This window comes from Strix aluco, chromosome 2 (assembly GCF_031877795.1).
Source record: "Strix aluco isolate bStrAlu1 chromosome 2, bStrAlu1.hap1, whole genome shotgun sequence".
In the NCBI taxonomy this organism is placed as follows: domain Eukaryota; kingdom Metazoa; phylum Chordata; class Aves; order Strigiformes; family Strigidae; genus Strix; species Strix aluco.
The window spans coordinates 36,380,274-36,404,293 of NC_133932.1; the positions used below are offsets into that span (position 1 = coordinate 36,380,274).

General features: G+C 35.7%; 1 protein-coding gene across 4 annotated transcripts in view; it reads right to left on the minus strand.

The window, feature by feature from the left end:
- Positions 1–24,020, minus strand: part of HLCS (holocarboxylase synthetase) — a 126,255-nt gene that overhangs the window by 88,141 nt on the left and 14,094 nt on the right. For all 4 annotated transcript variants that reach the window (XM_074814334.1, XM_074814335.1, XM_074814336.1 and 1 more), the window contains one exon: positions 21,364–21,546. In XM_074814334.1, coding sequence (XP_074670435.1) covers positions 21,364–21,546 — 183 coding nt within the window. The remainder of the gene's footprint in view (positions 1–21,363; positions 21,547–24,020) is intronic.

Consider the following 24,020-nt stretch of genomic DNA (forward strand, 5'->3'; position numbering starts at 1 on the left):
CAGATATCATAAATATGTAATAACATTACCAAACTACACATCAGTGCCCGAAGATGGATTTTATAACAACTGAAACAAAAAGAATAAGCAGAACTTTAAAACACAAAGGCTATTAAAACAACACATTCAAAATCTGATTTGAAATATATGAGTACTCAAATTCATTTTCAGAAATCATAGATAAAACTTTTCTTTTAATACTAACTGCTTATAGTTAATTTTGAAGTTCAGTCCTTGTTGAAGGAAATAGATAAAAATTGAGTAAGCTAGATAGTTTCCCTCCACAGCCCCACTGGCTGATTTTAATCTAGCTTCAGATTACTTATAACATTTTCATTTGTTTTGCATATTTTACTAATAGAAAGACATATTTTAGCTGATGTCACTCCTCTAGGCTGAGTCAGGGGAGAATATGTGCATCTATCTTACTCTATTCAGCACGCAGAAGGCCATTGTTTTCATGACTGGTGTTTTAGTTCATAGTACAAAAACTTTAGGAAGGAGAGAAATCCCCAGTTCTCCACTCCCTCCTTTCCCCATCCCCCAAAGAACTTCATAAAGATTTTATTGTAGTACAACCAAGTTGCATTCTCATTTCATGTTCTCGTGAACTTCTGTAGTCACTTGGCTGGTATTTGCTATGCATTCTCGGGATACTACATAACTAGGAAATCTGTTTCAGTTTATTAATAATCTTTTTATATTACCTAAACCCAGATACAGTTCAAAACATGAATTGATTGCATAAAATATGGAAGGGCATTTAGAAGATGGCAGGGTTTGGTAACTTTTTTAATTCACAACCAACTGGATTTTTAGGAGTCTCTAGTGGTTTGGGTAGTTACTTTAGTCTGCGATATACTTTCTCAAGAGAGGCAGAAAAAGCTAATAATTTCAGAAAGATCATTCCAGAGACCAAGTTCCTTATTTTTGTCTCCACACTTCAGTGTGTTTTTAAAAACAAGTATTGCATTACATGAACAGTTACAGAGTGCATCATCTCAGCAGTATGGAGAGTAGAAAGTTACATATAGAAGTGGGTCCGTTTTGCCAACTGGTCTGTGGAATACCTAGTCCAAAAAAGGGAAAGATTTTTAAGAAAGTGTTGCAAAGTACCCTTCTCCTTTTTACTGCAGTTACATTTCTTTGAACATGAAGCATCTTGGATTTCAACCCATTGCCAGTCTACATGTCTAGCAACTGCTCATAAATCTGTGCCTAAATTTGAATTTAAAATTAGATTTAGCTTTAAAAAGCACCGTACGTAGGCAGAAAATTAATTTATTCAACGTGCAGCAGTTCATTCTAAACACAGGCAGCAGGGCCCAGGTCAGAATTCACTAACTAATGAAAAATATATCAGATGTTACCTTCTGTAGAGAAAAGAATTCTGTCAAGAAGGTTAAAAATAAGATAAAAAGCAATCAACTAGCAATGAAAAGGAAAAGGGGTCTTCATGTCAAGTTCTACATCAGTTTCTGTTGTGTTTAGCACAGTGTTACACTTAGGTATTAGGTTGCTAGAAGGCACATGCTATCATTCAGTCATGCGAAACAAATACAGGAAATGAGTCAATCACATTTTTTCTTTATTGTTATATGCAAAGAAAGTATCAAAAATTCTTAAAAGGATAGAACAATTAAAAAAAAAAAAAAGAAGAGTGAACACATACTGCCCTAGGCAGAACACATTTGTTTTGATTTCTCAGTTTTGATAAAAGTTCTACCATTCACGGTCCCTGCCTATGTAACAGGCTCCGCAGCCGCAGGACAAGGCTCACTGCAGAAGGCCCCGGTGCACTGTCCTCACCACCAACCACAGCTGAGCTGAGGAACAAGGAGGACAGCAGGAGAAATGCTGTAAGGTGCATCCCAGCTTTTGCTTTTTTTACTCAGCTGCAACAGAACAGTCTGGAAGCAATCTTCCCAGCAGCTGCTCTCATCAACAAACTGTTTATTGTAAGAAAGTGGCTGGGTCAAAGGCTAAACGTCATCCAGAACTGAAAGCATATCTTTTAAAAAAAAACCTCTGAAGCCGCCCATGCATACGAAAAAAGCACATTACATACGAAAGAGAACCATATTCCAATTCTGAAAGGCCAAAAGTCTACTTAAACAAAAACTCCTTAATTTGATGAAGCAGTATTTTATAACGTTGCACTAATTTACTGTGGCTCGTGCTGACTTTGAGACCTGTGCAAGGTTTCTAATAAAAACAGAAGTTATTTAAAATTAAATCTGTGTTTTATGTCAAAAAAAAATAGGTTTGTATTAAAAAATATTCTAAAACACTTTATTGACACTGAATAAGTTTGCTCCATATTCACATACAACAACAAAAAATGAGTACTCCTCATACATTAAAAATGCACCATCAACATGTTACACACGTTGAAAAAACAGGTTTAGGTTCAGTATCAGTTTAAAAAATGTCAGGTTTTATGATGCAGGTAGCAAAGGAAGACGCCATACTAAATGCATGTGTATTAAACGCTTTGCAAGCACTTGTCGAGTTAGTTTCAAAACTTGTTTGAAAACTTTTGAATGCAACAGCCCATATTCAGATGTCAAACACTCTTCCAGAATTCCCAGCTCTGTCAAGAATCACTAGAGGACTGAATTTAACCAGGTTTTAAACCAGACATACTTTAAAAAAAAATTGTAATCACATGTTACCATATAACTACATTTAAGCATATGAACACACACAAAAAAGAAAGGAACAAAGAATGTATGCATCAAAACCCCCTCGTACTTAGTATAATTTAGTAACATTCATAACCAAGTTTTAAACTAAAGGATACTAAAAATTACACGACGGAATCTCATTTAGTAATCCATAGCTTTTAATCTCAGAAGTTAAACAGTATATGACCACCTATGCAAGGTAAACTGGTATCATAACATAGCACAGTAATTGGGGTACGTTTGCTGCAACAGACTATAAAGCTGACTTTGAGGGTAAAAGATCAATAAGAACAAGGTCTACCTTTGACATAACATCACTACATAACACTTCACAAAAATGAGTGTTGCAATGAAAGGGCTGATAAATCAGAGGACTAGTTAGGTGTTGATTTATCCTACCAGAAAAAGGCATGATAAATTACAGTTTGACTATTTAATTCCTCATGACACCTACTTTGTTACAAAACTGTTGTTATTTTTTTTGAAGTATATAGTAAATTGAGCATACGTGCAACTGTGCTAAAAATAAGTATAGAGAAACCAGGCAGAAGGAAAAAGACATTCCACTTCTGCACTAAAATCTGAACATTATGCATATTAAAGTATTTTTTTAAAATAATAATTAAAATCATGTTTAGAAGAATAAACTAAGATATAAATCTAACCCTAAACACTGTACACATTTCTTTTAAATTACTCTCAAAAGTATTCTGTATTGACTAGAAAAAAAAATACAGAAGAATTTTGTTCTCAGCTAATAGGGCAATAAATTAGATGCAATATATTCAGCTGGTAAAACTGGCTCTGTTAAACAGCTATCACATAATAGTATTTTTATTTGGTACTAAAACTTTTTTTTAAAACTGAGGATAAAATTGTTGAAAATCTTGGAATTAGTAGTAGAATGAGTTAAGTAAATAAAACCTAAGAAAATATTTTTTCTTAGCACTGATAATACACAATTCTTAGTTTAAGGTTTTCCATCAGGTTTGTTTTGCCTTTCAACAGGTTTATATACATAAGATGTGAGTAAATTTAGTGTTCATGAACGTGAAACACTAGAACAGGAGCCAAAGATTCTCCTCTTAGCACTGCAAAGATGCATGAAACTTGAATGAGAAGATTTCAGCTGTACCTATTTTTGCCTCTTCTGAGCAAGAACTCCCAATTCTGTCACTCTGTAGGGGTTTTTGAGCTAAAGAAATGTCTGTGAAATATTAGGGTGAAACCACAACACATTTTCACATGTACCATAACTCAGAGATTACAATACAGTTATGTCCCTAAAGTTGCACAGCTAATGTTCAACATGTATCATATATTTTATAATCCTTCCTAAAACATATTCAGGTTGACATTACAGTTTATAAACAACAAAAAAACATCTTAGAAAATAAAAGTTTCTTGGAAATTATATGCTATAATGGCAAGAACAGGCTTGGTATGTTATTTTATAGTATACCTACTCCAAAAAAACATTAGCATGACAGCATGGATTGTTTAAAAAGAAAGCAAGCCAATGATTTTCATTTAGCGGAGTCTAATCAAAAAAGTTAAGCTTCATGCTTTGAAAATACGTTATACACATATACAGCAATGTAAAATTTAGATATCAAATTGAGAACTCTGAAGAAAGCCTCAGTAATATTAATTTTATCACAAATTAATAAGTTTTTCTTACAGAACAGGGGAAAATACCATCTTCACACCCATGTACTGTAGTGCTAGGTTGTAGAAATGAATGATACAAGCTACATTTACAGTTATCCGAGCCACACATTTTCTAACGCATTGTAATTCTTCTCTCCCCTTTTCAGCCCTTTCAGATTTAACACTTACTTTCTTCTGCTGAGACTGAAACCTTGTTCAGAACAAAAAAGGTAAATTTTTCTCCTCAAAGGAAAAACAAGATAGTAAGCAAATCATACACTATAGCTGTAAGGGTCGTGATACACAGGTCGCTTCAAGAACTAACTTCAGAGTCAACCTTCTTAGAGAGCAGCCATCTGAAAGCACTGCTGCAATTGTCAGAGATAAATGGGGGAAAACAACCCCAAATTTAATTTGTCCTTCAAAGGTGAATATACAACATACTTAACCCTCACAGGAACAAGGCCAAATGTTTATCTAGACATACCCTTTAACTACTCCAGGGCTGAGTTTCCTTCAGTCAAGTCATACGCACCACTAGCTCCTGCTCCAAAACACCATGTTTGGTATACAGAACTTACAGTATTGCAGACATTGCAGCAGGAATCAAAGCTCTTGACCGAAATTCAGGGGTTTATGGGAAACAAGGCACTTGAAGAACTAAACAAGAACAGACTCAAGACCGACGCAGTGTATGAGAAGTCATCAACAGAAGCACATACAGTCAGGAGCATTTTTGACAATGGCACATTCTTTATGCTGAGGGACTTTGGATTCCCTTGACTCGTCTCTGAGGATAACCACCTGTTTCTGTGCTTAGGGATATTTGCGCTCTATTACTGTTAAAAGAGTTGAGGGAAAACCCAATCTGTCATACAAAATTTCGCAATATTTGTTAATGCAAAATGGTAACACTTCATGTAGCCCAAGGAGAACTCATTTAATAAAATCACTTTAGACTTTTCACATTAAAATTTATTATTAACCCAGGTAAGAAAACGTCTTAGGGAGCAGCGGTCTGACAGGGACAACAAAATACAACCTTATGGAAATATTTGTTGAAAACTACATAAACAGTAAATGCTTGCTGCGTAAGGACACTAATGGTAGTCTGTTGAAAAGGTTAGTGACTGCAGTGCAAGCCTCAAACTTCTGACAAGGTGTAAAAGCTTTTAAGTGGAGTAACAGTAGAGCTTAACGTAATTTTTCATTCCAGCTCAGCAGCCAGTGAGTGAAAGGGGATTCCAGCTCCCAAGGCATATGGCTGTTATTGTGCATTTCCTAGCTCCTGACTGACCACAGAAAGTGGTAGAATTGAAACTTTTGAACCCTGCTGTAATACTAGGAAGAAAAATAGACAAGATCTAGGCAAGGGAATCTTACAGAAATGAGGACTAAGACTACAACATCCTACCCAGACTACACTTCTAAAGTCAAGAACCTGACCAGAATGAAGCAAAATTTTTGAAAGACTGAAAAACCAGCTCTGGACATACCCACTCCAAAGATGAACTTTTAACTGATTAAATATGAACACCTTTGTTGAAGGCCCTTAGTTATTAGTCCCAAACTAGAGGGTTAACTTCTAAAAACAAATTGTCTTGAGGGAAAAAGTTTCAGGGATTACTTCAATCAGTACTAAAATGCAAAAAATTGTTTAAAAATGCATGTCCAGAATAGTTCCACACAAACTAATGAACTCAAGCTACAAAGTCTGTATACTCAGTCTGTGACACCTAGTGATTAATTCATCCTTGGTTAAATAGGGACAATTTGGGTCTCTGTTTCTTGAATGTAATAGCCTGGGAAAAAGGAGACTGAGAGCAAAGCAATTATTATTTAATTTTGAGTTTAAAGTTTGATGTGTACTTTCAGTTTGTCAAGCTAGTGTAATTACACAAAATCAGGAACGTGACAGTGGCTGCAAAAATAATGTTCTACCAGCAAATTATCATATGCTTCTAAGAAGAGACATCCTTGAACAGATGGAGAAATTGTTTCGTATGGAGCAATAAGGAGAGCAATAATTGTAGAAGGTTTATTGTAGTTCAAAAATGTCTAATTTGCTGTTCCTGGACTGCTAATTGGAGACCATCATTGGACAGAGTGGATAGTGTAGGATAGAAAAAAGCTTGAAAATATTTGAAGAAGACTGAAGTCCACTCCCACCTCCACAAGGAAACGGTTGCTGCAGAGATAATAAAAGCATATCCTCATCATTGCTAGCTATTCATACATATCATTTCACTGAAACACCAAATTAAACATTGTTGCTTCCCAGATGTTGCCTATGGCTAAAACAAGTAGAAGGAAAAGCTTCCCATAATTGCAAGAGCTGATGAACTTCTCTTTCAAATGACAAAATAACACTTAGGATAAAGGGGCAGCTCTTGTCAAAAGCCACTACTACTCCAGTGATATGAATACAAGGACGAAGCAGCACTCATATGAATATAATAACCCCCTTTAAAATTGTACCTTTTCTCCAACAGTGGCCAGCAGCAGATGCACAAGAGAAGAACACAGCAAGCATAAGGTAACTATCTCCTTTTCTAGCAGTCTACATCATAAGGATTTGTGAGCCAAAGAGCATATAGCTCACAGCTCCAATGGAGTATTCTCCCATGAAAGACAAGTTATCTTTTGAACTCTGTTCAAAACTTTCCTGATATCACCTACACTCATTTAAAATAATGACGGAAGTATTCTAAAGACAAAAGTACAGCTTTAAATGTTTTCAGGTATTTCTGAGAAAACCTCAGGAATTCAAACAAGCGGCTCAAATATTTATGGTAATTTGCAGCTCATACTGCTGATGGTAACTTGGGGAAAGTGTCCTTCTCCCTATAGGAAGCAAAAAATAAGAATAAGCATTTGCTTTCAGATACTGTATTTTCTTTTCCATCAGCTAATACATTGTACTAATATACCAACATGTAAAATGCAGTCAAAAAATGGAAAAACTATTTAGATAACTTTTATCTCTGCAGCTCCTATTCCTGTCAGGTAGCTGTGGTACATGAACTAATCATAATACCAACAACTCCATTTTGGAAAGAAAAAAAGTACATATTCCAGACCAGAAAAATGCATGAATAATTGCTTATTTCATGTAATGAGTTGTAACGTCAAAACATGTCATATGTAATTCTTTATTTAAATCTTGACAATTATGCATCAAAATGAAAATATTTTTCCTTATCTTGCAAAAGAATTTCAGAAACACCTCCCAAAATTAATTTGCATTAATTTTGACTACATGGAAATGTTGAGACATGCTCCCACAAAGTAGTTCTCTCCACCTTAAAATTCAGAGGATCTTAAGATGTTTTTCATCCCTAAAAGTTGTCTTTATACAATAGATAGAGAGGATCCAGGCACAGATCTTTAAAGCAGAGATGGTGATAGGCTTTCTCCGACTGAACATTGCTCTTCCTTTCAAATAATTTTTATAATGACAGTGTAACTTACTCCACTGAAGTTATGACCTACTTAATCAGTTGAAAGGTAAGTCAAAAAAAGATGACCAATTACTGTGTTGCAAGTGTAAGATCAAAAAAGATATGACAAAGAGAAAAAAGGAAACATACACATACTATTCAGTAATACACTGAATAAATAATTTAGTAAAATAATTTTATCCATAACCTCCCTTCATATTTGGATCCTAGTAAATAAAAATCACCTTATCTTTATTTAGATTCTCTCACTGAAGTTGTTAAAACATGGTATTCACTTTATAGTAACCCTATATTGAAGGGCAAGAAGCTGAGCAAAAAAAAACCACCTAGATGTGGGTTGTTTGTCCAAAGAATGTTTCGAGAATCGGCAGTCTCTGCACCCACTTCTAAAGACTTAAGTTATTAAATGATCTACTGTTCTGTCTTCAAGTCTTAGTTAAAAGAAGTAGGGACAAACTGTACTAGTCTCCTCAACACTGATCCTGATAAGGCTTGGCTTTAACAATTATTTTAATTACACATTTATTCAGTTTTTACAAATTAAGAAGGATATTTTGAAGTGTTTTCAGAAGTAGTACTTAAAATATTTCTTAAATAAATTCAACAGTATAATTGAGTACACACTTGACAAACAATACACACTAGATAAGAAAAGTGATTCTCAATAAAAACAAGCTGTAAAAATCAAATGTTGTCCCATATCTTACATCCTAGTGAAATGATCAGTGCAAAGTAGCACAGATTTTTATAGCTAAAATTATTAGATACGCATTATAATAACTAGCAGCTGTAGGGAATGCTGGAAAATGCAGTAATACAAGTTGTTTTCTACACGGTCAAGTCTTGCTCCTTACCTCTACCTCTTCAGATGTTGCCCCATTTCCCTCTCTCCTCCTCTCACACTGTGTCCGTCTTCTCTTTCATCTGGTATCAAACTAGATCCACTAGCTCTTCCTCCTGAGGTTTTTCTCTCTCAAGAAGTTCTTACCCTCATCAGTCAAGGAGCATGCTCCAATTTACACACTAGATGAATAACTCCCATCTCAACTCTTCTCAGGGCTGGAGTTCTTCTCCAGGGCCAGTTGTCTTCTCTGGGCCTGTGTCACTTTCATAATTTCTACTATATCATGCATTTATCAAGGAAGGGATAAAAAAGATTTGGCTTAATTTCTAAAACTTGAGGTTGCCAATATGGCTAATAAAGTAGGATTATATACATATTTTTAAAACATATACATATTAACACACATATACACTTAAACAAGTCTGTATATATAATTACATACAGACATAGTGACATACAGAGCTTTATCACTGTTGTAGATCCTCTAGTGTTTGCACAAGAAAATGCTGGCACAGACAAAACAGTGACCAGCTGAAATTCTTAAAATTAAATCATGGAATCCTGTGAAGCACAGCTCTGTATAATCTAACTGTAAGAATACAGGTTGCCCCTATGCACTTAAATCACACAGCACTTTTACAGAGGATACTTTTACTAGCAGAAGAAAAATACATGTACCATGAAAACAGACAGAACAAGATTTATTCTGATTTTTTTTTCTTCTGAGAAAGCCTTGCTTCAATATTCATGTAAATCCTGTGTAATTAGTGTCACCACAATTGCCAAGTAACCGAGTACAGTGATTTCCTAAACTGGAACACATTCCACTTGTTGTGAAAACCAACTACAACCCAAATAAAAAGGCTTTCACATAAAAGTTGTAGAAGAAACTACAGCAAACTTTCTGACTTAAGCTAACAGCTGTTCTTTAATCGGCTTTTCACTATAAGAACTGGATAATGTCAGCCTGATAGTCACATGCCAAATTCCATTCCCACTGCACCTGGAATTTCAGGATTTCCTCAACATGACAGAAACCCCAAATCATTTCTTAAAATGAACCGTTAAATAATAAATACTACAGAATCTCTAAGTCAGTCCCTTCCCTATCAACTGCTGACACAAGTCAAACTTGATAACTCTTTCTGCAGTCTTCATCATCTTCGATGACAAACTCTGAGAATACCAGAGAGTCTTTTAAATCAATGGTAACTCTAATTACAGTCCCATCTTAATTTTCCAGAATAAATTCAGCTTGATAAACTTAAATAATAAACTTTGTGTTATGGGCAATTTTTTTCTGATGACATTATTGTGTAACTGAATTGTCAAAGAATTGTTAAGAGTCAAATAAATATATTCAGAATACCTCAATGTGGTAAACGTACTGTTTCAAAAACAGCTGAAGTTTGCAGTTTTATATTGCTCTTCAAAACAGATAAGGAGACACTTCTATTTCCTCTTGGTTATGTATTTTTATTCAACTTTTCCCTTTAATTAAAATATATAATCTTATATCATCTAGCCATAATTTGTTTAAAAGTAAAGAAACAAAAGAAGCACTAATTAAATTGTTAGATAACTATTGTAATGATTTCTCATTGTGGAAATGTATCGTCATTTCTGAGCAATGGTAACATGATAGCATCTCACAGGACTTCAGCTGATGCCAAGCCTGTTCTCATTTTCCCAGTCTCACTTACATAAATTAGCTACAGGCCCCACTGACAGTCAGAGAATCTCAAGTTTTTTGTTTGGAAATACTCCACTTTTGTCAGATCTTTACCAGTGAGGTCATAGTAAACGAATTGATGCCAAATTGCCACGGATCTCCAGAGCGTTTGTCACAAGTTATGGATTCTTGCTATCTAAAATCACCCATCTGCTCAAAGGCAGTACCCTGAACCCTGACTCCAAAAGGTTTATCAGTTACAACTTTTGAGTGCTGAAACAAAATCTAAGACCAGCCACTTTAATTACAGCCTTCACATTAAGATAGAATGTGTACCTGTGTTAGACACATAGCCAACATGAATTTGGATTAGTCTGACACTGTGAATTTTACTTTTTTTATTTAGATTCCTATTGCAAACTCCAAGATAAACTGAAACTAAGCAAACTCAGCCTCATACACTGGCTAGCAATGCTCTGTGCTAAATACCTATACTCAAGAAAGGGTACTCAACCCTGAATGCTATTCTCTGTCATTTCAGAAGTGAAAAGTTAGCAGAAGACATGAACATGAAGTTCACAAATGTTTTAAATATACATTACATAAGCCGTTCTGACAGGATAATAAAATTTTCCATTCTCTACAGTACAGAAAGAATATGCCTACTGAAGAAAGTGGTTGTGAAGTATCATGCACACTGACCTGAAGCAAGCCTTGAAACATGATAGAATACACTTCAATGAGTGGCACTTTGGTCAGATGCCAGCACATAATAATTTCATATCAGAGTTAACTCTACAATAAGATTAAATGCTACTCAGTACAAAAGGCATTAACTTTTAGTTCTCACAGCTGCATAAAGACCCTTTTTATGGAGATTGCCATAAACAAGATATTTTCTTTCATGCCTCAAAGCTTCTTGCATTTTCCAAATGATCGTCAAAAAACATTTATTGAATCAATATATAGCCAAAAAGTTGTTTACAAACCATAATGCAACATAAGTATGCTATTCATTATTACATGCCTACAAATGCTATTCATGGGTGTTTAACATAAACAGCATGCTTGCTGCTATCATGCAAGAAGGAAAACATATTTTTAACTAGAGAAGTGTAATATAAAGGGAACCTTTGCCAGATTTCTCTTTCCCTCTCCCACAAATATACGGTAAATATTCCCTGAGGATAAACAAGAGAAAAGCAAAAGGCAGCTTTAGCAACCACCTAGAATTGCTGGCTCCACATGTGGAGTCCCCTTCATCTCCCATCAAGATTTCATAATTGAAAATGTTTTACTCTATTTTGACACTACATACCATCGATCCCTGTGGAACTTAAAATGCCATTTTAAAATTAAGAAAATATTATACAGGGCAGTCGCTGCAAACATGCAACGATATTTTAATGCAAATCTATATACAACACAATATGTATAAAATGTTTTCCATCTCTTGTTTTTTGCTTTCCTGCGTGTTCTCTAAATCCAGTTCATAAGTGACCCCTAGTGGTAAGACACCTTCCCCTCACTAAAGGAGCTGTATAAAAAGCCACAACTGCATCCAGCTTTTGAGAGCAATAGAGATTCATGGTGATTTTAACATAATGCCAACACTAATACAGCTCAGGTGGGCAGGGACACTGATCAATACTGGAGTCTTATAGTGATGGTGAATGCACTGAAAATACCTGCAGCATGCCAGTCGTTCTTCAATAAACAGCTCCACGGAGAAGTCTGAAGAAACTTTTATCAGTGAACGAATTAATAGATAATTTAGCTTTCTAATACTTACAAGAATCATCATGAACAAAGCTCAACTATCAATCAGATCCTGAGCCTCAACTACTGAGTTAGCACTCAGGAAAAACATTCTCTATTGAACACTAATTTTATCTCAAAAGTTAGTAAAAAACCTTTTATAGTTTCATAGTCATTTTGCATTATGAGATTGGTTAAAAAAAGCAAAGCCAGGAAAGCCTAGTTGCCTGGAACCGAGTCTCATAGTTGTAAGCTGTAATAGCCATCATCTTTTTCTCCATGCCTTCTATGTACAGTCACTATTACTATTTCTGATATCAAGCACACCTCCTCTTCTCTCTCTCTCTCCTTTCTCAACAGGGCCAGCTAAGTGCTTCTCAGCAGCGTAGGCAAAAGTTAAGAATAAAACAACTTTTCAAGGCAAGATGTCAATTTAATGACCGTCACTGATCCAAGCAAGCTCTTTGTATTTAAAGAGAGACAGGAAAAGACACTCTTTTCAGCCTCTGGAGAGGGAGGACTGCTCCTGTTTCTAAGCAGTGAGGCCAGCAAGGCTTCGGTCAACAGTAGAGACCTAAAAATTCAGAAAGCATTGCTCTTCCCTGAGCAACTCCCTTATTTGAGGGTGGGGAGGTGTTATGAGAGGAAGGAGCCAGTTCAATACCACATTGATGTTCTTCCTGTGAGAGCAGTGTGCTGCTTCCCTTGTCATGCTCTCATCACCTCTTTCAGCTGTGGGGAAGAACACAGGTGTCAGGCAGCAAACCTATAGTTATCTGTTAGTGTTCGTGTCATTGCAGCTCCCCATAAGAACACCTACGCAGTTATACATAGAGCTGGTATCACTCACCACATCTACCCTCTATCTCCAAGCTCCCATACCTCAACCACCCATGACACCCTTTTTCTCCCTTCACAGCATTGCACTCAGTCTCTCACAAGTTCTGCCTCTTTACTACCGCTTGCCCTGTCAGCTGGGAGGGGAGCAGAAGAGGGTGGGTGTTTCTGTCAGAGCAGTGCTTAGGCAGACTGGCAGTCCCACTAGCACCTCTTTATTGCCAGGCAATACTGACAGGCTGCCTTGGCATATAACTAGCTTCAAAAAGCATCCTGCCCTGGACTGTGTGTTATAAAATTTGCTACAGAAACTCAACTTCTTTTAAGCCTTTACCTCTAACAAATACTTGGAACCCAAAAGTTTAAAAATTTTACTGAAGAACTGGCAGATCTATTAGGAAACTACACTGATACGGGTATGCAGAATAATAGAATACTGAGGAGAAAGAAAGACATGCTAAAATATACAGTACTTATTCCACCTGACTACAACATGACTGTATGAAAAGTTGTACAAAAGCTGTCCACTAAGGTACAAGAGGAAGTATCACTGAGAAACAAGAACCAGTATCGTGGTTCCTATCCGCAGATTTCATTCTCTTCCCCTTTCTATCCATCCTCTTCATGCTGCACCTACCTTCAAGTCCTGTAGTACATCCTCCTCTGTATGCTAGAGAGGGTAAGGACATAAACAGAGGAGCATCCCTCCTCTCAGTTACTCTATTATGTTATGACAGATTAAGAAATTACCCTGCGCTTGGGAAACCACACTAACTGACCATAATCATTCTCTTAGCCATTCGCAAGTAAGAAGTAAAAACACATCTTAAATCTCTGCAGTTATTCCACCATGCCACTGATTTCTCTCTTCTTATGCCCAGCACTACCATGGAGCTGGTGCCCAAAGCGCCCCACACAGCCCAGAGAATTTAGCTAGCAAACTTCTCGCCTCTGGAAGTGGGCACAAACCAGGATTCTGCAGTGGCTCACAGCTCAGTCAGGGTGGCGTTGGCTCTCAGAAGAATAGCTTTCTGCTTTCCTCTGACCAAGAGAGCTCTGAACTGTCAAAGCCAGAGACAGTCCCTATGTACCTTCATGACTTTTGAGTGCTGATGGAGAAAGAAAAAAAAAAAACACCAAACCCCAAAACAAACCAAAAAAGGAGCTAATGACTATTAAATAACTACCACTTCTTAGAGAGCCATTCCTTTCAGAACCACACACTTAAACCCCAGCAAACAGTAGAGGCTATTATTAGAATCCAGACATTGATACAAAGAGCTTTTCAATGAATGACAACAACATTGAAATAGTTTTGGTTTAGACTGGTGTGACCCCTCTGGGTTTGCAAGTTTTGTTATAAAGAAACAAAAGTTAATTTGAGGAGGGGAAGGGGAAGAACACAAAAAAAACAAAAGCAATCCCACCCTCCTTGTACACACATGCAACTCAAAGCCTTGCAAGCCAACAAATGACTTCGAATTTATTATGGAAAAAGCCCTAAACACATGGAGTGAAATAACAAATATTTTTTAATTCATAGTACTTTTTTATCAGTCCTTGGGTTAATTTTTACAGATAAACTCTTCAGAAAGTGACTTAAGAGCAAAAGCATACTACCTGTCAGAACCCAAATGGTTTGCCAAAAGCACTGCATTGCCTAACCAGCCTAGTAGAAGCACAGCTTTTAACAGCAAAAAAGACTTCCAAATATGGCACATATTAAATCCATTTCCCAAAAAGTATAAGGAGTTTCAGAAAATACCCATTTTTACTGGTACAGATGCATTTACACTGCTGTATCTACTTTTTTTTTTTCCTGAAACAACTTTGCCATAAAAGACATTTTCATTCAAGAGACAAACTGGCAAAGCTTTCAAAGACAGACAAAGACTTCTGGCAACAACGCACTGTTCATTTGAAGTAATACATATAATACGTTAACAAAAGTAAAAAATGTTAGACATGAGCTATTTATCAGTGATCAACAGAATCCTTTCAGATCTCTCACATGGCATGCTTTTTATTCAACATTTTTCTCAGCTCTCTGGTTACTTCAAGCTAGAGCAAAAAGCAAGTTTGCTTTCTGGAATAAATACTTCCAAAGAGCTCTTGCTTTTTGTCCTACTGACTAAAAAGGCAGCAATGATGCTTACACTTTGAGGATGATAGGAGAAAATAAGCAAGTCTACTATTTTGTATATTAAATATTTTTGGTTCACTTTTAAGCACAAAGACTTGAATAAAAATAAGGCTTTGGAATTTCAGTATAACTGTCCATGATTTTAGCACTGAAAATTTTTAGAAGACTCTGAAGTTTCACAGTGGAAACTCAAGTTCTACAATACACATTAATATGCATGGAAACATTTCAGAAACAATTGCCTTAAAATGCACCCTGAAATCTAGGTTCATTATAGTGTTAGCTGAGAGTTCAAATTTCCCATCCTCAAAGAAAGATTTATTCAGGATAAAGTAACTTCATACTCTCTTTGCTGACATAATGGACTTGGAATTTAAAAGCAGCCGATGCCATCACAGAACCAAAACTGCAGCTCAAGACATGTAAATTTGGTCTGACTGAATTCTGACTGTGCTGTAGTGTACTGAGTTATTCAAATACACAAAGTTGTCTTTGCACTGCATTACTCTTGTGAGTGCCGTATTCTGTATCTCAAAGTGTTTTTCAAAGTAAAGTTTGAAATTCACAAGGTACATTTGATAGTACTTTTTAATTATTCTTTCTTCCTCCAATAAACAATTTAAAACACCCCAACTTCAAGCTTCAGCCAATATGCTTGCATTAACTGTTTGCTATTCTGGGAGTATGTACTGTTCAAAAAAATATGATGGTTACTAGCTGAGCTGCAGAAATAAAGACTGAATACATTTCACGATTTGGCTGCCATCCATTTGGAAGATACTGAAAAAAGTGACTCAGCCTAACACAGCCTGAGGAGTTAGTAGACAAGTTTAAGAGGCTTCAGATCAGCAAATCTGTGGGTGTAATATGCATCCTAATGGAAATAATCACTATTCTGACAAATCTCTCTCATTCTTCAAGGAGTGAATTATTCTTTTGAAACTAGAAGATGTTATGCTGAAACTCTTGGCAATAAAATACAATCCTAATATTTATGTCTGAAAAATTATCCTTTAAGATGGCAATGTGAAAGAGTAAATATTTGAGCGTTTAAAGGCAAAGCTGCAGAAAAAATCAGATCTCTATGCTTGAAGCTGCCACTGAACATATGGGTGCCAGACAACAGGCTTACAGTGAACACCATTTGTTTCAACACTTGGAGTTCACTCTGCACCACAGTGACACAGAATTTTCTTTTTACAGCAGTGTACAAGTCTACAATTTGCTTAACTTTTTTACACCAGATCAAGGAAAGAGGAAAAGAAAAAGGTGCTGCATTTCAATATCAATACTTGTCTCTAAAATTACATTTAACACCAACAAGTTGTGCAGATTTAACTAAACTTTTAACCAGCAAGTAACCTGCCTTTCATATTACATTACTCTTGGTTCAAACACTGCCTTCATTGTTGTTGTAGCACTGTATCAATATAATATGGATTTTTCCCAGTTAACTGAATTTAAAAATGTCCATATGTGTGTATCTGAAGCAAACCATACTTGCAAGCCTTAGTGCAAAAAGTCTTGTGATGAAAGAGTTGCCTTAAATGCTGTTACTTTCCAGGCCCCCTACCTTATACCCTATTTACAAGAAAGGAGTAAGAAGTGCACGCTGTCACAACAATCATTCAACACCAACAGCAGCAAGCACTAGCTGAGGATTGACTAGAACAATTCTACATGGTAAGACCTAGACCTCTTAACAGATGGACATTATCATCCATTATTCAGATACTAGAGCTTTTATTTGATTTCGTAGTCATAACATTACCAGAATTTGAATCTCAGACTGGTAGAGCCCGTGGACATTCTAAGAAAAAGCCAGGTGAACAAAAGAAACACAGAAAGAAAAAAAAAAAAATTGAAACGGAAAATCCCCAAGATATGGGAATCAATCACAGCAGTAACATTATTTGAGAACTGCAATACACAAGAAAAATTTAATGAATCATATGTTCTTGTTTGACATCTCAATCTGGTATTTTAACTTTCTACTGACAATATAGTAATCTAAATATTGTTACCCCAACAGTGGTAACAACGCAATCTAGTTTCCGCTGTTTAGAAAGATATTCAACAGCTAAAATGGAGGCTGTACTAAATAAGCACGGAATCTCAATTCATGCTATCTCCAACTTGAATATAGCACAGCTGGAAATCTCTGCCTGTTTTAGAACAGTATTAGCAGTATAAATCTAGTCTGGCTAAGCCATATGCAGTCAATACATCACTTTTTTAAAAGCTTGACCATCCTGTTCCTAATGTAGTTTTCTTGAGTGATAAAATTAAATTCTGTAATTTTTGACATAACTACTGTCAAGGTTTAAATATTTCCTCCCAAGTCTCCTACATTCCACCCTAAACTAAAATTTTCTTTTCACATGCCAAAGGCAAAATGTGCATTACAAAGTTCGTAACTCCTCATGAAATATTAACATCTGCCTTTCCAAATCTTTTTTCAAAGAAAAATACAATATATTTAAATTTAATTATGTGTAAGTTAATTATACCTTTGCTTATTTTTTCATACACTGATTTTCAGAAAGCTAATGTCAGTTCTGCTCATATTTTATTGGCTTTTTTAAATACATGTAGTAAGACCATGATTTTAAGATCAATGATAACCATATAAACTGGAAACTAAAACTTCAAAATGTGAATCCTAAGGAGGAAAAAAAAAAAAAAAGTTTCTAATCCACCCCTCAGAAACATCTAAAAACTACATTGCAAAAGGCACCATCCAAGACCCAGAGAGTAGACAGGGAGATCTGAAAGTGTTAATAATCAAGTTTATATCAATCAGCATTAATAGATTTGATGCTATTATTAACAGCATCACAACAATGACATAAGACGACACAGATTGTTCAGGAATTGTAGGCAGAGGAAAATACAAGAGAAGCTATTTATTCATATAATAAAGTTGAGAAAGTTTTATTTATGTTCACAATGTAGTGGAAAATAGGTCTGATGAAAGTTCTGAAGTGATAAAGGAGGAAACTGGATGGGCAAGAGAAACCAAGAAAATAACACAGAATGGGGCACAGCTCTACTGTAAATTGAAGCTTACAATGAGAAAGAAAAACTAACCAAACTAGCACTTTGTATTTAAAGAATTTTGAAATGATAAAAAATCTACATTCTTTCTTAATGGAGTAGAAAAATGCAGAGCAAAATCAATTATTATTTCTTCCATATAAGCAAAAGGAGCTTGTAGTTTCTAAAATTAATTAGAAAAATCTAACAAGGTTAGTCTACCATCTGTTTTTAAACATAATGGTACAGATGCAATCTCCATTTTGGGGGTGAGAAATCATTAGTGAACTGCCAACTCTTAGAAATAAGAAGAGTGTTTGCCATTCTTCCACTTTTAGAACTACTAACAGGACACTGAGCTTGCAAGATCATCAGCTGACTCATTATGACTTTCTTATTACAGGGAAGCATAAGAAAATAATCTCAAAATCAGTTGTTGTCAATAAGCATTACTTGAATAATCTCTCAGGGAAGGAATATACTATCCAATACATCCATTCCCAGTGACCTGTACTGGACAAGCCCCCCATACAAATAGTAATAAAAAACCAAGGAAGTTCCAAGGGTACTAGAGCTTGCAAGACAGTTTCCTCCATTTCCAGTACTACTCACTCACTCTGATTTTAAATAAGTTTAAGTATTTCCTCAAATTATTTACCTGTCAGGTAAATTTCTGGTATCTCCTTGCTCTCTAGGAAAGCAAGAAGACCTGTGTAGAACGTGATGTACAGAGGAGAACAGATAACTTGCTAGAAAGCTGAACTACGACATACTCCTTATTTTATTATGCTATCTCTTCATTATTAACTGTAGTTTTTATACATAAGTCGCAACTTTCTTTCACACAATATTCTGGAAGCATGTCATGGCTAAATCGAAAGACAGTGAAACAATGACTACACATACCAGCACAGAAAAACTACCTTTAAAAAAAAAAAAAATTAAAAAAACCCAAAACCTGAGGAAAAACAACTTTTAAAAAAAACAGTTTTAGTATAAAGTTTAACTATACAGTATACACTGCAAAAATATCTTTAATAGATGGCCTGCAACCCTGTAATATGCCACTAGATGGCAAGTTTGGATAGAAATTAGTAACATTTTTATTCATGGCTTGATTAAAAATTCTAAGTGCATAGGAAGGAAACAATCATGAAAAAAGAGAGTGAAGGAGGACAACAAACAAAGGAAGAGTTCAACAAACTTCAAGTCTTCTGTACAGAGCACATTTAATATTAGTAAAAGAAGCTAAATGGGTTTTAGTTTTGTTTACACATCTGCCACACAAATTGATAATCAATTCTTATGAATTTACTGCTCACAGACAGGGAAGAACTTTTTATTTGGTCACAGACAGCAGCACTGACCATAGCAACCACGAGAATCCAAGATCTGGAGGAAGGCTGAGAAGGGAAGCAGCAGAGTCAGATCTTAGAAAAGCAGACTTCACCTTATGCAAGGAACTGCTAGTTAGGATTCCTTGGAAAACAACCACAAAGGGGTTAAGGGTACACAACATCTATAAGAGGATGAAGAAGCTGAGTTCATTCAGTTTCACAAAGAGGAGGCTAAGGAGTGATTTCATAACAACCTGTAACTACTTAAGAGAGTTAAAAGAATGACAGAGGCAAGCACTTCATAATGCCAGACAATATAATAAAGCATCAACAGCCATTAATTGCAGCTTGAGGGGTTCAGACTGGACATCAGGGGGGGAAAAAAAAATTTAAAAAAAAAAAAATCACTAGAATGGTACAGCAGCACTGGAATAGGTTGCACAGACAGGTTCTAGCCTGCACCCTTGAAGGTTTTCAAGATTCAACCAGACAAGGGCATGGCTGACCCGATCTAGTGTTAGCAACAGCCCCGCTTCAAGCAGAAGGCTGGAGAGAAGCATTTCCAAAAGTATTTTCACCATTGTAAAGCAGAGATAGATACGGCAGAGTTTGCACACATGAAAGGGCAGTCATTCAAGGGGAATACTAAAAAGCTCTCTGCATTTTGCCTAATTTTGATCAACTGTTACATGCAACGCGAGTTGCTGTTTGAGGGCATTACTTAATGCACCAGTAAAAGTTTTGGCGTTATCTTCAGAGACACAGAAAACAAATGCAGATTTGAATTTATAGATACATCTACTAATAGTGTTTTAGTCAGTTTGGCTGGATCTGCTACTGATGTGCCTGCCATACAATGAGGTCATATACCACATATTCCCAATCTATAAATTGTGCAATGCTTATCACACCCACCTTCCAGATTAATGAACAGTGTTTTGAAAAGTACAATCTAAATCTAAAATATCATCCAAGTTATTTAAAAACATTCACAGCTGTAATACATCACTTCTTGTCTGATTGATCCTGTAGCCAAAAAAGTACAATGGTATATATGATACTGCTGGAAACAGGCATCCAAGGAGGAGCTTCTATAGCTGAGTTCCCCTAAAGACAGACACCTCATTTCTGTGTTGATGTAAGGGTGGTACAGAAAAGCAGCAGGAATCAGACAAGCGTGCTAAGAGCAAGTACTGACAGCACTAACCTGGGTAGCCTGTATTGATTTTTAATCACCTACTGCTTCACCCCTTCAGTTCAATATAATACAGTTCTCATGTTTTTGAAGTCATGTTTAAACAATGAAGTTAAAATTACTGCTTCATATGCTCTTTACAATTCTTCATAGCAATGTCTCAAATTGAGAAGTCCAGAATAGTCAGCTGACTATTTGAATTACAAGAAACTGTTTGATTTCCAAGAAATATTGTAACATTCTCAGGAATAAATCTCTCCATTTGTAATCACACGCTCTTCCTTACTCACTCATGTCTTGGTCTGCCAAGTTTTGGTCTGCCACACCATTCTTCATAATTTGGGTTTGATCTTTTGTTGCCAGCCTATACAGAACTTTCTACCTTGTCTTAAAAGAAAAACAAATCCTGTCTTTTAAGTCAGCACTTTCTGTAGCTTACCACAGCCTCATATTTTGATATTGCAGAAGAATGCAAATAAGCATAAAAGTTCTTAACAGAAATATAGCAAATATATCTTAAAAGTTAACCCTGCAAAATTTCCCCATGGTTAAACTCAAAACTACTATTAGCAGGTAATAAAATAGTGACAGGGCAGAAATTAAACTTCTTGCTTACCTGTAATACATACATAAACCTCTCCAAACAAAAATACCACATAAGAAACAAGGTCTATTTAAGTGAACTCTGAATTTTTCTAGTAGGGTAAATCTCAAAAGAACTGAAATGTAAGCAGAAGTCTTACCTCATCAGAAGAGAGAAGGTAAATTGGTGTTAACACAGGAATTTCACTTAATTCACAATTCAGGCCAAGTGATATCAGGATCTCCTTGAGAACTTCATATCTCTTGGTATTGCTTATCTTAAGCAAATTAAAATCCTCTTCAGTTTGGACATCCATAGAATTGATATCCAGTTCCAAGTGTGCCTGTCAGTATACGTGTAAAAGCAATAAAAAAAATTATTTTGTTGGTATTACATATTTTAGCATGGCAGAGAGCTAAGTACAACACTTCCAAAAGCAGCTTTGGCCTGACTGTGGTTGCTGAACTATCCAGTGTCACTAGTGCAATTTAAAAGCTTCTCATGTCTTCACTGTATCTACACAAGCAGGGCTTTATTATCCTAATAAAGTAGAGAATACCTATATATTTATAGTTTCCAATTCAGGGATCACAGTTGCCAGTACACTACAATTTTCTCTGAAACCTACACAAAATATCCCTTCTTAATAAACTGGTCTTTTCCTGGAGGAGTTGTTCAAACTTATATTTACTAACTGAAACTTCTGCTTTTCCTGTCTGCTAGTAACCTAGAAGCAACAGCAACATTGGTCATATTCTGGCTTGCACAAGAGCAGAACTGCATTAAAACTGAAAAGCTTTATCAGAGGCTGCAAAAGATATGTAAAACTCAGGCCAAGCAAGTCCTTACTGTGTCACATGAATTCAGTAGCCATCAGTGCAGATAAAGAAATGCTTCTGTCTTAAAGAACTAAGAACCCCAGAGTACCACCTGGTAGAGAACCATTTCTCAAGGCTGAAGCAGAGGCTTAAAAGTAGAATTGAAATGCAGAAGAAAAGAAAAATCCCTTCTAGACCTTCTTTTTGGGTTTTTGTGGGTTTTTTTTTTTTTTTGTGTTAGGTGGTTTTTGTGGGGTTTTTGTTTGTTTTTTAAATAAGTGTTTGAAGATATTGAGAAGTCTTTGTACCATACTATAAGTATATTCATTTAATGAAAATGACAAGCTATTATTTTTCTTAATTTCTCCAATTTTGCACCTTTTAATGATGTTCTTCATCTTTCATGTATGATCTACTTTATAGAAATTCAGGGAAATATGCTGAAATGGGGGACGGAGGGAAACAAGCATACAGAAAAAAGGAAAACAATAAGTCTGTGACAGAATATTTAATGGCTGATGTCACTGTCAGTCCCCTGAAGTGAAAACAATAAGGCTTTTCAAATCCAGACTGGAAGTCATTTAAAATTATAAAATGACACGCTAATCCTTTTAATCTGATTTTTGAAGCTATACTGTAATGCCCTTTTTCTGGGGAAAAACTCTGCAGTATTAAGTTTTACTACAGCAGAAGGGTCAATTTAAACGGTACAGCAACTGTGGAACTTGCAGAAACGGATAGCAACAGTATCTAATCAATTTTCTAGTACAAGCATACAGCACATGGGTGGCAAAGCTTCCTATATAAAGCTATACACTTGCTACTATGTATAACAGAGTTTCCAAAAAGCTAGCAGATTTAATCTGATAAACTGATCAGAGACCAAAACACTTCTAAGAAACCAGATGAATATTTCTGAATTACGTAATTGCTAGAAGAGTGTATGCTACCTGATACGTAAGCAGTTAAATTTGAGTGCTGTAGGCTCCTGAGAAAGTTCTCCTGTAACTAAAATATTGGTAAAAATAGGTCCTAGAATCTATAATAAAGTTTGTTCAGCTATGTCTCCCTTATATTCCTCATCTACTTAAATACTGGTAAATAAATCTTGCTCTGCTTTTCTTAGTGTGCTGCTTGAAAGCAAAGACAGAGTTAGGGAAGTGATATAATTGTGAAGAGCCATGCTAAAAAGAAAAATGTTTACCTCTGCTCATACTGAGGCTAACTCAAAACTTGGAAGTTGCCTTCAGGCTCGCTTTAAAAGTTTTACTACAAAATGGCTGAAATCTCTCATATACCCAGGTAGATGCATGCTTATGGGGCACAGACTTTTCTAAACTTAATGGTACCTCTTATCAACCTGTCTACCACTCAAAACTTTAGACAGTTATCTGTGATTATTTAAATAATCAGTAACCAACATTAATCTTTAACACAGCCATGGAAGCTTCCTCACCCATTATGGAGGAAGACAGAGAGTAACAATAACAAAAAAAAAAATTTATGAATACTTGAATTTATCTGTTGTTTAACTTTTTGAGGGTGTGTGGGTTTTGTTCAGTTGTTGATTTGTTGTTTATTTTGTTTTTTTTAACAGAGATCACAATACTTTAACACTGGAGAGGTACCTATTTGGTGGGATATTATTATTCTTAAGTGGAATAAGATTTTAGCTCATTCTAGACTCCCCCACTTCTGTCCCTCACATGTTCTGAGCTATTTGTTAGGTGCAGAATGTTAAACATTTAAATGTTTAAACCCTGAAGGAAGACTCAGGAAACAAAAAAAACAAGTTTCTACCAGACTAGATTCTCCCTGCCCCCCCCCAAATAATTATATATTACTGACTGAAAACATGTCAAGGTTTAGAAAACAGAAAACAAGTTTTACAATTTTAATTTTGGTAGTAAATAGAAAAAATACATTCCAGTTGAATAAAGGGGGTTTTTAAATGTCAGACAGCAAGACCAACATCATAACCTAACACCCATCTAGAAAT